At 44.5% G+C, this 17,405-nt stretch overlaps 1 protein-coding gene across 1 annotated transcript; it reads left to right on the forward strand.

The window, feature by feature from the left end:
- Positions 1-8,473: 8,473 nt before the first annotated feature.
- Positions 8,474-13,068, forward strand: INSL5 (insulin like 5; the record flags this gene model as incomplete). Its single annotated transcript, XM_082264927.1, has 2 exons — positions 8,474-8,654; positions 12,827-13,068. 2 exons carry the CDS (start codon positions 8,474-8,476, stop codon positions 13,066-13,068), a joined length of 423 nt encoding a protein of 140 aa, XP_082121053.1.
- Positions 13,069-17,405: the final 4,337 nt, after the last annotated feature.

Below are 17,405 nucleotides of genomic sequence, written 5' to 3' on the forward strand. Positions count from 1 at the left end.
GTCCTGTTCTGGCCGGAGTTGGGTGGGAGTTAATTTTATGTCTGGTTCTGCTCTGTGTCCGGCCCACTTGTCCTGTACCATAAAAAAATTGGGACAGAGGTCTGGAATGAGGGTGGATGCGGTTGACCCCCCCAGAGATAGTTGGGGAAGAGAGAATCCAAGAGAGTTCGCTAGAGTTCCAATGCAGCCTTGGGTTTTTTTTTTTTTGTTCAATACATTTTTATTAATTTTCAAGGACAAAAAAAAAAATTGTAAAAAAAAAAAACATTTAACAAATAGCAGTATAACATACAGCTATTCAAAACATTTTTTTCAAGGGTATACAATTACTTATAATACAACTAGTATGTAGTCAATGCTGCAACATATAACCCTGCATCTTCAAATGAGACAATGATTGATGAGGAGCCAGCTGGGGCTGTGCTAACCAACCCCCCGCACCCCACTTGGGCACAAACTGTGCGGGGAGCAGGAGCACCAGCTCCCGCCCACTCACTTTGTTCAATAAAATTTCAATAATAAGAAACCAACAATATGCAAACTGATTGCAAGTCTAGGACCGCATAAACAAAATGAGCAATGCAGCCATCAACCCAAAGTCATTACAGAAATTACAAAAACCCGTAATAGATCTGTTAAAAGATAAATACATAAAGAACAGCATATGAATAAAAGAAAAAAGAGTAGAAAGGGAAAATAAAAAAAAATAATAAAACGGAAGGGTAAAGAGGGAGAAAAAAGGAATACAGAAGGGGGAGGGGGATTAGGGAAGATATTGGTGTCGGGGACTCATATTCAGATAGCTATAAGTACAATACAAATACCATACAGTGAACCATCTAAGCATGACCACCCGGTGAAGGGGAAGCAGCGAGATCCACAAATGCAGGGGTGGTCTTGAACTGAATCCAGGTGAATCTAATTTTATAACCTCTATTACACATGACCCTTGGAAATAAAGGTTAAATCTTCCATAAGTGCCACTGAGTCCACTTTCTGAAACCATTAGCGGAGTGATGGCGATTCAGGTTGCCCCCAATTGGCCGGTATCAAGGATTTCGCAGCATTCAAACGATGAGGTATGATGGAATGCTTATACTGTATACCCTTAGAGAATCTAAAGTGCAATGAAAAAGGACAGTCTAAGGATCCCGTGGTAGAGTGAGACCTGTGATCTTGGTTATAGTGGAGAGTATTGCTTCCCAGTAAGATTGTATAATAGGACAAGTCCACCAGATGTGGGCATGAGATGCTACTTGACCACAATTCCTCCAGCAAAGCGGTGAATGAGATGGGAACATAGTATGCAATTTAGACGGTGTGTAATGCCACCTTGTTAAAAGTTTATAGTTAATTTCTGCTGTTTTAGTACAAACCCAAATCCAAAAAAGTTGGGACACTGTACAAATTGTGAGTAAAAAAAGAATGGACTAATTTACAAATCTCATAAACTTATATTTTATTCACAATATAATAAAGATAAAATATCAAATGTTGAAAGTGAGACATTTTGAAATGTCATGCCAAATATTGGCTCATTTTGGATTTCATGAGAGCTACACATTCCAAAAAAGTTGGGACAGGTAGCAATAAGAGGCTGGAAAAGTTAAATGTACATATAAGCAACAGCTGGAGGACCAATTTGCAACTTATTAGGTCAATTGGCAACATGATTGGGTAAAAAAAGAGCCTCTCAGAGTGGCAGTGTCTCTCAGAAGTCAAGATGGGCAGAGGATCACCAATTCCCCCAATACTGCTGTGCTGTGAAAAATAGTGGAGAAATATCAGAAAGGAGTTTCTCAGAGAAAAATTTGAAAGAGTTTGAAGTTATCATCATCTACAGTACATAATATTATCCAAAGATTCAGAGAATCTGGAACAAAATCTGTGTGTAAGGGTCAAGGCCGGAAAACCATACTGGATGCCCGTGATCTTCGGGTAATGGAAATCACAACATGGGCTCAGGAATACTTCCAGAAAACATTGTCGGTGAACACAATCCACCGTGCCATTCGCCGTTGCCATCTAAAACTCGATAGGCCCAAAAATAAGCCATATCTAAACATGATCCAGAAGCGCAGACGTTTTCTCTGGGCCAAGGCTCATTTAACATGGTCTGTGGCAAAGTGGAAAACTGTTCTGTGGTCAGACGAATCAAAATTTGAAATTCTTTTTGGAAAACTGGGACGCCATGTCATCCGGACTAAAGAGGACAAGGACAACCCAAGTTGTTATCAGCGCTCAGTTCAGAAGCCTGCATCTCTGATGGTATGGGGTCGCATGAGTGCGTGTGGCATGGGCAGCTTACACATCTGGAAAGGCACCATCAATGCTGAAAGGTATATCCAAGTTCTAGAACAACATATGCTCCCATCCAGACATCGTCTCTTTCAGGGAAGACCTTGCGTTTTCAAACATGACAATGCCAGACCGTATACTGCATCAATTACAACATCATGGCTGCGTAGAAGAAGGATCCGGGTACTGAAATGGCCAGCTTGCAGTCCAGATCTTTCACCCATAGAAAACATTTGGCGCATCATAAAGAGGAAGATGCGACAAAGAAGACCTAAGACAGTTGAGCAACTAGAAGCCTGTATTAGACAAGAATGGGACAACATTCCTATTCCTAAACTTGAGCAACTTGTCTCCTCAGTCCCCAGACGTTTGCAGACTGTTATAAGTAAGAAGAGGGGATGCCACACAGTGGTAAACATGGCCTTTTCCCAATTTTTTTGAGATGTGTTGATGCCATGAAATTTAAAATCAACTTATTTTTCCCTTAAAATGATACATTTTCTCAGTTTAAACATTTGATATGTCATCTATGTTGTATTCTAAATAAAATATTGAAATTTGAAACTTCCTCTTTATAGCATTCTGTTTTTATTCACAATTTGTACAGTGTCCCAACTTTTTTGGAATGGGGTTTGTAGATAAAGAGGAAGACAGAGCCAGCTGGAGAATCCTAGATTTTTGAGGATCAGAGAGTGGAGTGGCCAAGTCACGCTCCCACTTAAGCAGGAAGCCTGGGTCATCCGGATAATGCAAGTTCAAGAGAGCCTTGTAGAATAAGGAGATAGCATGTTGGAGTTGTTGCCGGGTGTGGAGTATGGACTCAACAGGATTAAGATCTGAAAGCCTACGTAAGGGCTGAGGGAGTGACCGCAGGAAATTCGACAGCTGGTTATATCTCCATTCATCCAGGAAGGAGTGCTGTCGTGAATGCATGATGGCGCTTAAGGGCTTTATCCGGTTACCTTGGAGGACATGATGAAGAAGGAGCTCAGCTTTAGGTACCCACTGCCGAAAGCCTGGGTCCATGAGGCCAGGTGGAAACAGAGCATGGCCTAAGAGGGGCATGAGTGGTGAGTTGTAGTCCCATGAAAATTTCTTGTGCATGAAGTCCCATATAATCAATGTAGAGATAGTGAGCGGAGAAACTGAGGAAGAAAAGGACCTATATTTACGTGGAATCCAAGGGGATCTGGATATGTCAACCCCACTCAAATCTCGTTCCAATTGGACCCACAGCTTAGCATTGCTCGTACATGTCAAGTCCGCTATCCTGGATAGAGCCACTGCATGGTAATATAATTTCACTTGCGGGAGAGCTAGACTGCCCATCGATTTTGTGTGGTGTAGGGTTGACCTGGCCACCCTAGGGTGTTTCCCTTTCCAGATAAATTTAGACAACAAACCCTGCAGGATGGAAAAGAAGCCTACTGGCACTCCCAACGGCAACATCTGGAACAAGGACAAAATTCGAGGCAGTATAGACATCTTAATAACATTAATCTTCCCCAGCCATGAATGCGAAATAGACGACCATCGCTGGAGAAGATCCTTAATGCCGTTGAGCAATGTTATGTAGTTATAACGGAAGAGCATGGAAACTTTGGGTGTAAGGTGGACACCCAGGTATTTCAGACTATGTGATTGCCAACGGAAGGGAAAAGAAGATCTAATTGAAGTCGCATACATTAATGTTCATAATTTCGGACTTGGTCATATTAATTTTAAAATTTGAGAATGATTGATAGTCAGTAAGAGCAGAAATTAAATTGCGCAATGAAAGACGGGGCTGTTGAACAAAAAAAATGGATATCGTCCGCATATGCGACATACTTGTGGGTGGAATGGCCAATATGAATGCCGTGGATGTCCGGGTTATTTCTAACCGTGGCTAAAAAGGGTTCTATGGAAAGAACAAATAATAAAGGGGAAAGAGGGCACCCTTGGTGAGTTCCATTGTATAGGGGAAAAGGGTCACTATAGGAACCATTAATTTTAACCCGAGCCGTCGGGGAAGAATACAAAGAAAATATCCAAGATAACATTTTCGGGCCTAGCCTAGGCATAAAGATAGTCCCAGTCCACCCTATCAAATGCTTTCTCAGCATCTGTAGAAAGAAGAAGGGTGGACTGGAACCGTAGCCTTACATAATGTATCAGGAAAATGGTTCGCAATGAATTGTCTCGTGCCTCTCGGCCCGAAACAAATCCCAAATGATCAGGTGATACCCATTGGGGAATCAGAGGCATGAGACGAGTGGCCAGAACTTTCGCCAATAGTTTAACATCTGCGTTTAGCAGTGATATAGGGCGGTAACTAGCGAAACAGGAAGGGACTTTATCGGGTTTTGGTAGGACCGAAATACGGGCTTCGAGTGTTTCAGAACGGAGTTGGGGGTAGACAGAAGTCGAATTAGCGTACGCAGTTAAGTGGGGCAAAAGCAGAGTGCTAAAGGTCTTAACATAATATGTACGGAAAACCCATCAGGGCCGGGGGCCTTTCCTGTGGGGGTGGACTTTAGTACCAGCTGAAATTCGGCCTCAGTGAAATCCTCCTCCAAGACAGAAAACAACCGTGCAGGGAGTACCGGAAGATTGGATGAGATAAGATAGGAATTAATTCTATCATGTTTGGCATCAGTGGAAAGATGAGAAAGGCCTCCTTGGACATGATAAAGGTCAGAGTAATATTCCCGAAATACTTTAGCAATGTCCGGGGTAGAATGAACTAGGGAACCCGCCCGCGTCTTAATCCTAGATATAAAAGAAGCAGAATGTGTAGATTGCAAAGAACGTGCAAGTTGCCTGCCAGGTTTATCCCCCCATTCATAAATGGGTCTGGATAATTTGTGCGCATGGTTCTTAATATCTAGGTCTAGAAGCGAGCGGAGCTCCCCCCGTTTGCGTTCCAACGCCTCTAAATGTTGGATATGTAGGGAAAGTTTATGCTGGCGTTCCAGTGCCGTAATCTCAGAGAGAAGATGGTCCATATGTTGGGCCTGTTCCCTCTTCCTCCGAGCCCCCAATTCAATCAGTACACCCCGTGTGGTAGCCTTGTGAGCTTCCCACACTAAAGCAGGGGGAGTATCTGCTATAGAATTTTCAGTAAAGTACTGTGCAAGGGACGAGAATATAGAGACCACGTCTACTGGATTCGCCAGAAGTGAGTAGTTTAAGCGCCACTGAGGGGACCGATTAGGAAGTGAAGGAAGTGCCAATGTGATCAATACTGGAGCGTGATCTGATATGGAAAAATGGCCTATAGAGGCTGAACGTACCAAGGGGAGGTAGTGATGATTGCATGGCATCAATTCGGGAATAGGATTTATGCGTCTTTGAAAAGTATGAGTAATCTCGCGTTTTAGGGTTTAAAAGACGCCAGACATCCATCAGTTGGAGGTCAAATAGTCATTTTCTAATAAAGGCCAATAGTTTAAATGGGATATTGGAGCGACCCTGTGATGTATCAATAATTGGATCCAATGACATATTAATATCTCCCGCCATTACCAGGACTCCTTTTGCAAAAACAGCCAATTTAGAGAGGACCTTTGACATAAAAGATGGTTGATGTACATTTGGGCAGTAAATATTTGCAAAAGTGCAGATGGAAGTGCCAATAGTACCCCTCAGGAATAAATACCTACCCAAATCATCAGCTAGCATTTCTTCCAATTGAAAGGGTACATCCCTACTGAAGCCTATAGCCACCCCTTTGGCTTTATTAGTATCTGAGAGACCATAGTACCATTTCGGAAAGGTAGAAGAAAAAAGGCGCACCGACACCCGGTGCGTAAGGTGGGTTTCCTGTAGAAAAGCAACTGAACATCGGGATTTCTGGAGTTTCCCCATGACCAGGTGTCGTTTGGTGGCAAAATTTAGACCCCTAACATTATATGAAAGTACCTTCAGGGTAGCCATGACAACAGTGGGAGGTAGGACATTTTAGCAAGAAATGAATCAACCCCGACGCCAGGGAGGTAGGAAGGTGAGAGAAGATAAGGAAAAGAAAAGAAAAAAGTAGAAAAGAAAGAAAAAAACGATATAAGTCAGCAAATGCATAATAGAAAGCGGGAAAATACAAAAAATCATGTACATAGTAGTACATGCGATGGTCCCGGCGGGGTGAACCAGGCCAAGGCACCGACCGAACCCACAATGCAAAGCAATTGTGTGAGTATTGTGGTAGGCGCTGTAACCTGGGTGACCCCGCAAGGGACAGGGCGTGGGGCCCCAGCATGAAAAAAAAAAAAAACCAGCTGGAGCAAACAGAGCCCCATATGGCACGCGGCCACAAGTAACTTAGTATAACCTAAACAAAAGAATAAGAAAAAAATGCAATGAAATTAAATGCAAAATGCACGAGCAATGCCAACATTTCAAAACCTTCACAAACATAGGGAGGATATCAAATCTCTAAGATGTCAGCTACAAACATGACACATATGAGAATAAGACCCGGGAGGGAGTAGGTAGAACAGTCAGCCATGTTTCTGAGATGAGCCAGGGAGAGAAGAGCACGTCTTCTTAGACGGGGTCTTCTGCCAATGCGCTTCGAATTGAGCCTGAAAGGTGGGGATGGAATCATGCCATCCCAGCAAATCTGGAATTTGTATTTGAAGATCCTGACAGAAGGCTTTCACATTTTCAGGGAATCGTAGCGTAGATGACTTGCCATTCCGTGTAGCGATTAAGCAGGACGGGAATCCCCATTTATAGGCAATGCAGCCTTGGGTTGTGAGACCCCTAGGGGATGGAGATGTCATGTCCTGCCAAATGTCTTTTTTTGCACTTTTCCAAGTAAAGTATTGAACCGTTGGGTATCGCAAGTAACCGGCACACACATAATTCACTGCGTGGGTCTTAACACATTGGGGTATGGAGGTATTTGTGTGGAATGAAGTAATGTGAAGACATAAGTAGTTGCCAAGAGTAACGGTAATGTAACAAGCAGCCTGTTGATAGCGTGTACCTGTTTTAGGTGGAGTGGACTCTGGCAGTTAGGGAGATGTTGGCACTCCTTCCGCAAGCGGTCTCTCTCCCATAGCAACCGGAGCAGATTGCATGGGGAGTAGTTGTGGAAAATGATGGGCAGGTAGTTGTGGACATTGGCTCAGTGTGTCCCTCCAAAATAGAAGTTATTGTAAAGGTGTATACTGTCAAGGGGAACCGAGAGATAATTTGAGAACAGTTACATTGCCAGTGTGCATGGTGTACATTCATCTCTAAGAGTACAGACTTGCCTTAGGGTGGAGTATTATCCCCCCCCCCCCCCCCCCATGGCCACATCAGCCTTGTCCCAGGGCATAGAGTATTCCCTCTGTGGCCGCCTTACCTTGTCCCAGGGCATTGATGAAGATTACGCAAAACAAAGGTACCCAGTATAAGTGTAAAGTGACCCTAACAATGTGCCTAACATAGCCTCACTCCAGGGTTGGCCTTTCATGTGACCTTTGCTTGGTGCCCAACGAGGAGGGAAACATGGAGGACATGGCAAACAACCACCACCTTACCCTTGCATGCAGAATGTAAAAGGAGGAGCTGGAACATACAAACACTCAATACTTCCACAGAGTTGGAACTTTTGTCCGGGAGATCTCATTGTTGGAGTATCTAAGATATATAAGAAGCCATGGGCTAACTCAGCCCACCAGATCCCACCTGTAACTAAAACACCACTTTTGGGTAAACTGACCCTTAAAACAAATACAATTCCTACTACTTGACAATACAGTTGTGGAACATCCCCCATCACAAGCGACACTTCAGTTTGCTCAGTGCAATTACCTTGGGCTTCCAGGTGATCACTTAAAGGTTTTCCACATAAACCCTGGACCTATGTAAGAGGATGAGTTTACAGGAGGACGATGTTCCCATTTGACTGTTTGCACACTTCACATGATGGCTTCGTAAACTCTCTGAAGCTATTATAATCTTTTAAGTAGAAGTTTAACGACCGTATGACCCGCGCTGCCCAGGATATCCAAAATTACCCGTCACATTACAGAAAATTGCTGTCCTTCTCATGCTCACTTGAACATTATAGAAAAACCATAAGCAAATTCCTCTCCCAGCCAATGGGACTCTGAGAAGAAGAGTATAAAATACCAGGGGACCTCAGTTTCTGCATCTCCTATTCATCCAGTCCACTGTAGGCCAGAACTATCCCTTCTCCAACATGATGAGGGCCCTGTTTGTGTGCTGTGTCCTACTCACTGTCCTGGTGGCAGCTGGACAAGCGCAAGGAGATGGACAGTTCGTCAAACTGTGTGGCCGAGAGTTCATCAGAGCGGTCATCTACACCTGCGGAGGGTCCAGATGGAGGCGCTCCCTGGTTGGGAATCCCCAAGACATGGCTGGTAGGTGTCATTAAAAATGCCAGAGGTTAGTGGGCTCATGTCCAAAAGGATGCTTAGAAAATGCCAGTACCACCCATCTGTGAAGGTTCTCATTCATCCAGGTCCTGGTATATCTAGTGGTAGTTAGTCACATTTAACTGGACTTGTTCTATAGACCTTTCATAGTTTCTCCAAGCCACTTCATCAATTCCAATGTATGTCTGGATACCCCAAAATGTATATCTACACCTTTAGACACCTTAATCCAATCACCATGTAATGTCCATCCTGTTCTTGGACAATGAACCCACACATTTCATGGTCATTGGATTAAAGTGGATGTAAACCCTTACATATACCCAGTGAAGTGACTGGCTTTAGGTGATACGCAGAGAGGAAGCAAATCCTGCTACCTGTTTATCTGCACTCTTCTCTTCTCTAGATCTGTTCAAACTCCAGAATTTAAAAAAGCTTGTCTGAACTGTCAGAAAATGGGGCGGAGAGCTGGAGTTACACTCTACAGCGCTCAGTAAGAAGAGCTGAGATCTGATTGGAGGAAAGGGACACACACCCCTTCACACAGCACACAGAAACAGAGCTTAAGCTGTCAATCACAGGCTGTGTGGTGGAGATCCCTCCCCTGTCACCTTTTTTTCTTGGTGTCAGGAAAAATTGTCAGAAGCAACTCACGCTGATAGCAGAGGAAAGATACAGCAGACAAAAAGGACACTTAGTGCTCTGGATTCAGACAAATACACACTATAGAGGGATATGCTTTGTTCATATTTTATGTCTGAGGTTTACAACCACTTTAGGGTGTTTCAAACTGGCTATACGCGGTGCATATTTAGGCCAGTTCCTGATGAACCAGCTAAAATTTGCTTAGTGGGTGTTCCTGTTGGCTCTCTCTCCAGCCTGACATTTAAATTGAAGGAGGTGGGGTGAAAATTGTCAGCCATCCCACAGCTGTCAGAGTGAAAAAAAAAAAAAAACAGAAGGGGGATTCCTTCATGCATGCTGTTAGTGTGCATGGAGAAATCTTTTTTTTTTCCATTCAGCCCATATTTGGCAGTGTATGGCCAGCTTTAAAGATGAATTCCAGGTGTGGCAATTTTTACATAGTTACAATAATCCTGCTGAAACCAATGTAACTATGCATATACCATACCAATGGGATCCCCATGGAAGTTGTAAGTCCCTGAAGTAAGCTCACTACTACAGGGATCTCCACTAGCTTCCAGGTCCAGTGACAAGCAGCTCACCTAATGCTTACTGAACACAGGCGGTTGCCTGTTTAGTAATGAAACTGCGGTAAAATAGCCTTTCCTGCAATTGAGTGAGTATAAAAGTGTGCGTATCCTCCTGACTTACATTGGAACTGAAGAAATAGTTTGGTAATCTATGAAACATCTTCAACATTACAGAAAGTCCTGTTGAAGGTAAAGAACTACTACAAGTCAGTACCACATTCTACCACCAGATGGCACACCTTTTCCTTGCACCACAATGGGGATATACTGCTTAGTTTTTGTAATGGATGCAAAGCCTGACAACTAACATTGTCACCCCAGGACAGGAAGTGTGTTACTACCCTATGAAAAGTGTTTTGTTATATCTGATCAATTACTGAATGAAAAAAAAAACAAAAAACTGTTGATCCTGTCAGAGAACTGGTGAGCTGATAACGTCTTGTGCTGCACTCTTATTGGTTACATTGTTTCCAGCTATCTTTGGGGACTTCAGAACACCTCTCCCCCTATGTTATGGAGATGAGGAGAGGGGGAGGTATTCTGTAGTTGTAACATACTCCCTGACCTAGGGTGACAACGTTGCTCCTTTTTACAGTACAGTGAGTGAACGTTGGCACCCTAGGACAGGAAGTGTGTTACTGGCAGGATCACCAGTTGAAAATAAAGGGAAAATAGCCTGAAAAAAGAAAATGAATGCAGCTACTACACATGAGGACTGGTAATCTGCAACATGTTATATTTTATGTATATGCATGTATACAGCCTTGTTCGGCTGTATTTTTTTTTTTTTGGGGGCGGGGTAAAACCGTGACTTAGCTGCCTGTTTTAGATATTTCTCCCACCAGTTCATGGTTACCCGTGCGTTTTAACGCATACCGTTAGACAGGTCAATTCGGTTGGTCGCTGGCTGGTTGGTAAGTTGTGACTGGAAATTTCTTTGTTTTTTTTGACCTGCGTCCGCCCTTCCAGTGCTTCTTACCATCAAGACCAGTTATAGATGGAGGTGATGACCACTTTTTGCATTATCATGGTTACCCGTGGCAACTATTCTACCACTCCAACTCTCCTGCTGAGTTAACATTTTATGGTGGCCTTCCTCCTGTACCCTGTGTGTGCGCTTTACAGGCCCTGTTCTTCTGATACGCCATGTACCACTATGCAGCCCTTTGAATAACCTCAGACTAGGCTCAGAAACAGTTAGCAAAGCTTTACCTGAAGGCTGAAAATTGACAGTCCATGAACGTTCAAGTCCCTATCTAGCTATTCTTAGGCTGCCAAGGTATATCTTTGCAGGTAGAAGTCCATTATTGACAAAGTTCCCAGCAGGTGGGTTACCTTAGAGCATTGGTCTCCAAACTGCAGCCCCGGAGCCGGAGGTGGCCTTTTGCTTGCTTTTATCTGGCCCTTGGGCCATTATTTCCCCCACTTTTGCTGACATAGCTTTTGCCACTGACAACAAGAATGGGGCACTATTCCTCCCACTGACACCAATGATGGGGCGCTACTCTTCCCACCGAAAACCAATTATGGGGCACCAATCCTCTTATTGACACTAATGATGGGGCACTAATCCTCCTATTAACACCAATGACGGGGCACTATTTCTGTCATTGACACCAATGATTGAGCACTAATCCTCCCACTGATACTAATGATGAGGCGCTATTCCTCCCATTGACACAATTGATGGGGCACTATTCCTCCCATTGACACCAATGATGGGACACTATTCCTCCACTGACACCAATGATGGGGCACTAATCCTCCCATTGACACCAATGATGGACCACTAATCCTTCCACTGACACCAATGATGAGGCACTATTCCTCCCATTGACACAAATGATGGGGTACTATTCCTCCCACTGACACCAATGATGGGGCACTATTCCACCCACTGACACCAATGATGGGACACTATTCCTCCCACTGATACAAATGATGAGGCACTATTCCTCCCATTGACACCAATGACGGGGCGCTATTTCTCCCACTGACACCAATGATGGGGCACTATTCCTCCCATTGACACCAATGATGGGGCACTAATCCCCCCCATTGACACCAATGATGGGGCACTAATCCCCCCATTGACACCAATGATTGGGGCACTAATCCCCCCATTGACACCAATGATTGGGGCACTAATCCCCCCATTGACACCAATGATGGGGCACTAATCTTTCCATTGACACCAATGGTGGGGCACTAATCCTGCCATTGACACCAATGGGGGCACACTATTCCTCCCACTTATACAAATGATGGGGCACTATTCCTCCCACTGATACAAATGATGAGGCACTATTCCTCCCATTGACATCAATGACGGGGCACTATTTCTCCCACTGACATCAATGATGGGACACTATTCCCCCCATTGACACAAATGATGGGGCACTATTCCTCCCACTGACACCAATGATGGAGCACTAATCCTCCCATTGACACCAATGATTGGGGCAATAATCCTCCTATTGACAACAATGATGGGGCACTCTTCCGTCCACTGACACCAATGGTGGGGCACTATTCCTCCCACTGATGCCAGTCTAGGAGCATTGTTTACTCCCACTGACACCATAACATTTTATTCTCCCACTGGCCACAGTCTGGCCCACCTAAAGTTTGAAGGACAGTAAGCTGGCTCTTTGTTTACAAAGTTTGTAGATACTTGGTGAGATTTTAAGATGGTATATAATATTGTCCTGGTTTTTATCTTGTGAATGATGGGAGGTAGTGTAGCCCCGGCTGACACATAACACAATGTATTGGAACTCATCCACCAATAAGAATATAAGCATCCTTTAAAAAAAAATACATATCCCATTGACTTCCACTTTTTAGTCCCTCTAATCTCTGCAACGGTTTATCCTAATTATTTTCTTCTATCTGACATTTCATTTACTGATGCAGAAACATTTTCTTTTTTTCTTTCAACAGAAAGGGAGAAATTCTTTGCTTTCCATGCTGGTGCCACAAAGGAAAGCGAGCCCCTGCCATTCCCAGCCCAGAAGATGACCCCCCAGGTGGGCTATGAGGACCTCCAGCAGACAGGATCTTTGGAAGACATTTGGGGGTCTCAGAAAAACTCCATCCAACAGAGACGTGACTTGGACGAGCTGCTGACCACGGCCTGCTGTAAGACCGGCTGCAAGAAAAAGGACTTGAACTCACTTTGCTAGGCGGCCAGCTCCAAATCACATGTTAGTTTGGTAACAGGGCGTCTCATCTGTCACATGTCACATCTGTACGACCACACCCACCTCAGTGCTGGTGCTGGTAATTCTGTTTCACGAATGTGTTTGATTTGTAAAACTCCAGACCTCATTGTCATATCTCTGTACAGATAGCCAATAAAATCTTATTATTTGCTGGAATTATTTGCAGACTGATTAATTATGTAATGACGATACTTACTGAAGTCACCCTTTAAAGGGACCCTGTAGCAAGAGTATTCATTAAAAAAAAAAAAAAAAATCATCCCATAGGATTATGCATTTAACATTTTTTTTATTTATATAATTTACCCATAAAAGTCTCCCTAGTGTAGATATTTAAAAGTTTTGCTGATGGGCACCACCATCTTGGATATGATGTCAGCAGACCCAACCAGTGCCGGGACATGGTCATGTAGAGCCCAGGGCGAACATGCCAAACTGTGCCAACCCCCCCCCAAGATGTATAAGCATTATGTGTCATCGAAAATCCCATGCAATAATTTGCATGCTTACCCCCTAAGTATAAATTCCCCCTCCTCCCAGTACAAATCCTGGGAAATCCCCCCTCCTAGCACAATTCCTCTACTCCTATAATGTCCCCTCCTAGTACATATCTTCTCTCCTCCAACCCCCCCCCCTCCTTCCCCACACATTTCAAATCCCCCCTCCTAGCACAATTCCTCTACTCCTAAAATGTCCCCTCCTAGTACATATATTCTCTCCTCCAATGCCCCCCCCCCTCCTTCCCCACACGTTTCAAATCCCCCCCCCCTCCTAGTACAATTCCTCTACTCCTAAAATTTCCCCTCCTAGTACATATCTTCTCTCCTCCCCCCTCCTTCCCCACACATTTCCAATACCCCCTCCTAGCACAATTCCTCTACTCCTAAAATGCCCCCTCCTAGTACATATATTCTCTCCTCCACCCCCCCCCTCCTTCCCCACACGTTTCAAACCCCCCCCCCCCCCTCCTAGTACAATTCCTCTACTCCTAAAATTTCCCCTCCTAGTACATATCTTCTCTCCTCCCCCCTCCTTCCCCACACATTTCAAATCCCCCCTCCTAGCACAATTCCTCTACTCCTAAAATGTCCCCTCCTAGTACATATATTCTCTCCTCCACCCCCCCCCCCTCCTTCCCCACACGTTTCAAATCCCCCCTCCTAGTACAATTCCTCTACTCCTAAAATTTCCCCTCCTAGTACATATCTTCTCTCCTCCACCACCCCCCCCTCCTTCCCCACACATTACAAATCCCCCCTCCTAGCACAATTCCTCTACTCCTAAAATGTCCCCTCCTAGTACATATCTTCTCTCCTCCAATGTCCCCCCCCCCTCTTTCTCCACACATTTCAAATCCCCCCTCGCAGCACAAATTCCCCCCAAAATTTCCCCTTTTAGAACAATACTTACTCCCTGTCGCCCCCCAAACTCCCCCTTCCAACACAAATCTTCTCCCCTCCAATCTCCTTATGGCACCCCATACCTCACAGTGTCCAGACCAGCCGCTCCCTTCTGCCCACCCCTTGTCCCGGCTCTGGACCCAACAAAATCAGAGCTGTCTCTCAAATGACACGCCATATATACATTCACTCCTCCCCGAGCAGCTATAAAGGGTTATGTAGGCAGGTGAAGGGAGCAGCAAAGGAGCTGGGTCAGCATTGAGAGTAATTGGAAACCCCCAGAAGGGGAGAATGCTGTGCTTAAGTATTGACTAGTCAAATGTTCTAGCATGCATTATTTATTATCATTATTATACGGGATTTATATAGCACCAACAGTTTGCGCAGCGCTTTACAGTATAAATGGAGACAATACAAATACAAAAAGTATGGGGGGGGGGGGAGGTCACCATTGGGGGAGCCTTAGAAAAGTAAGTCAGGACCATGACCCAATAAAGAGCAGGCACCAAGAAACTACATGGGTCAAACGTATTTCAGGTATTCATTAGAGAAGCGAAAGAGATTCCAATGGAACCACCTGGTCTTATGTTCCTTAGTTTTGTCCCGGAGGGCCGAGATAAAGTCCTCTAGTTGCTCAATATCATTCACCCTGGTGAGCCATTGTGCGACTGTTGGGGCAGACCGTTGTTTCCACACACCAGGAATGCAAGCTCGTTCTGCGTTCAACAAGTGTTTAAGTAAAGAATTGCGGTAATCCGTGATTTTTACATCTCTCCGTGAATTTCCATTATGGAAATGCAATCTGCATGCCCGTAACAAACATTCAAGGACAGATGTAAAAAATCACGAATTTCACAAACTGTCTGTAAATTTACTGACAGTTGACAACCCTGCTGACACTCCTGGAAGTGTTGAATGCCTAACGATTTTCCGGTGGCTGCAGTGCTGGAACTAGGAGAGGTAGGAGACATGAGCCACCAGACAGGGAAGTATAGGAGCTCTTCTATTGCAGAGGCCTTTAATCTGTTATATACAGCGGCAGGCTGGCTTGGCTGTGCGAATTGCAGTACATGTACGGTGATCCGCGGCAGCGCTCCTGGGGGCGAGTGCGCACTGGCGGCGGTGCGCTCCTGCCCCCACTAGGCAGCGGGGATGCCGATCTATGGGCTCCCGCAATCGCTCCCCGCTGAGAGAGAACACCGGTCAGCTGTTGTAAACACAGCTGACCGTTGTTCTCTCTGAAATGATCACAGAGAGCCTGTGATCCTTCTATGTAGGATCATAGGTCTCTATGATAATTTCACAAGTTCCCTCCCCCCACAGTTAGAAAGCACTCCCCTAAGCTCACAATTAACCCTTTGATCACCCCTAGGTTAACCCCTTCCCTGCCAGTGTCATTAGTACAGGGACAGTGCATATTTCTAGCACTGATTACTGTAGTAATGTCACTGGTTCTCCCTAAAAGTGTCAAAAATGTCAGTTAGGGGTCCAATATGTCTGCTGCAATGTCGCAGTCCTAAAATTGCTAAAAATCGCTGATTGCCGCCATTATTAGTAAAAAAAAAAAAATATAAAAAATAAAAATGACAAATCTTTCCCGTAGTTTATAGATGCAATAACTTTTGCGCAAACCAATCAAAATACCCTTTTTGGGATTTATTTTTTTACTAAAAATATGTAGCAGAAAACAAATTGGCCTAAAAGGATGGGGGGGGGGATGTTATGGGTGCAATCAGTTTGTCCATACATGGATCCAAATTTGTCCAGTCCCTGCTGCACTGGTCAAATTCTGATCCATGTATCAGAAACAGAATCCTTTATTAACCCCAAAGGGAATTATTGAATGTGTGGCCGGCTTTAGAATTTTTTTTTTTTTTTTGGTGTATTTCACTTCCTGTCTCAGTGACACACATTCCCCACATTTCTTGTGGAGACAGGCAAAAATCTGGAATATTGCTGCACTCATTGGTATCTTTATTGAAGCATTAAAATCACATCACAGGTATAACAGGAACATAAAAGGTAACGCGTTTCGGGGTAAAGTCAGAGCTTACGCATACCTCATTTCTCGTCCTGGTGTGGAAGGGGAAACATCGCCAATGGTGTCACAGACAGCAATTAACTTATTTTATTTATTACAGGTACTTATATAGCACCAACAATTTACTCAGAGCTTTACACATGTTATACATTCACATCAGTCCCTGCTCTCAAGGAGCTTACAATCTAAGGTCCCTAAACTCACATTCATACACACACATACTAGGGCCAGTTTGGACAGAAGCCATTTAACCTACCAGCATGTATTTGGAGTGTGGGAAGAAACCGGAGTACCTGGAGGAAACCAGGGGCAGACTGGCAACTTTATTTATTTTATTTATTTCAGGTACTGTCAATTTATGCAGCGCTTTACATATACATTGTACATTCCAATCAGTCCTGCCCTCAAGGAGCTTTCAAATCTAAGGTCCCTAACTCACATACATACACAGTAGGGCCAATTTTTTTTTTTTTTTATACAGATCCAATTAATCTACCAGCATGTCTTTGGAGTGTGGGAGGAAACCGGAGTACCTGGAGGAAACCCACACAGGCACAGGGAGAACATGCAAACTCCAGGCAGGTAGTGTCGTGGTTGGGAATCAAACCAGCGACCCTCTTGCTAACCACTGTGCCACCCCCAACTTTCAGCCCAGGGTGCAAGTACAAACCAGAGGCCCATGGTGCAGTGCCTTGGCCCTCTTCCCACTCTCCCTCTTCATGTTCTCCTCCTGACCCCCATTCCAGGCTGAAGCTATGCTCCAGGTGCTCTCTACCTGCCGGCCGGATCCAGGTTCCCAACCTGGCCAGCAGGGTGTGGTTGGGGGGAGCTGGGACAGCTCGGTTGGGGGAGGAGAG

The sequence above is a fragment of the Pelophylax lessonae genome (assembly GCF_965119305.1).
Source record: "Pelophylax lessonae genome assembly, chromosome: 8".
Classification (NCBI taxonomy): domain Eukaryota; kingdom Metazoa; phylum Chordata; class Amphibia; order Anura; family Ranidae; genus Pelophylax; species Pelophylax lessonae.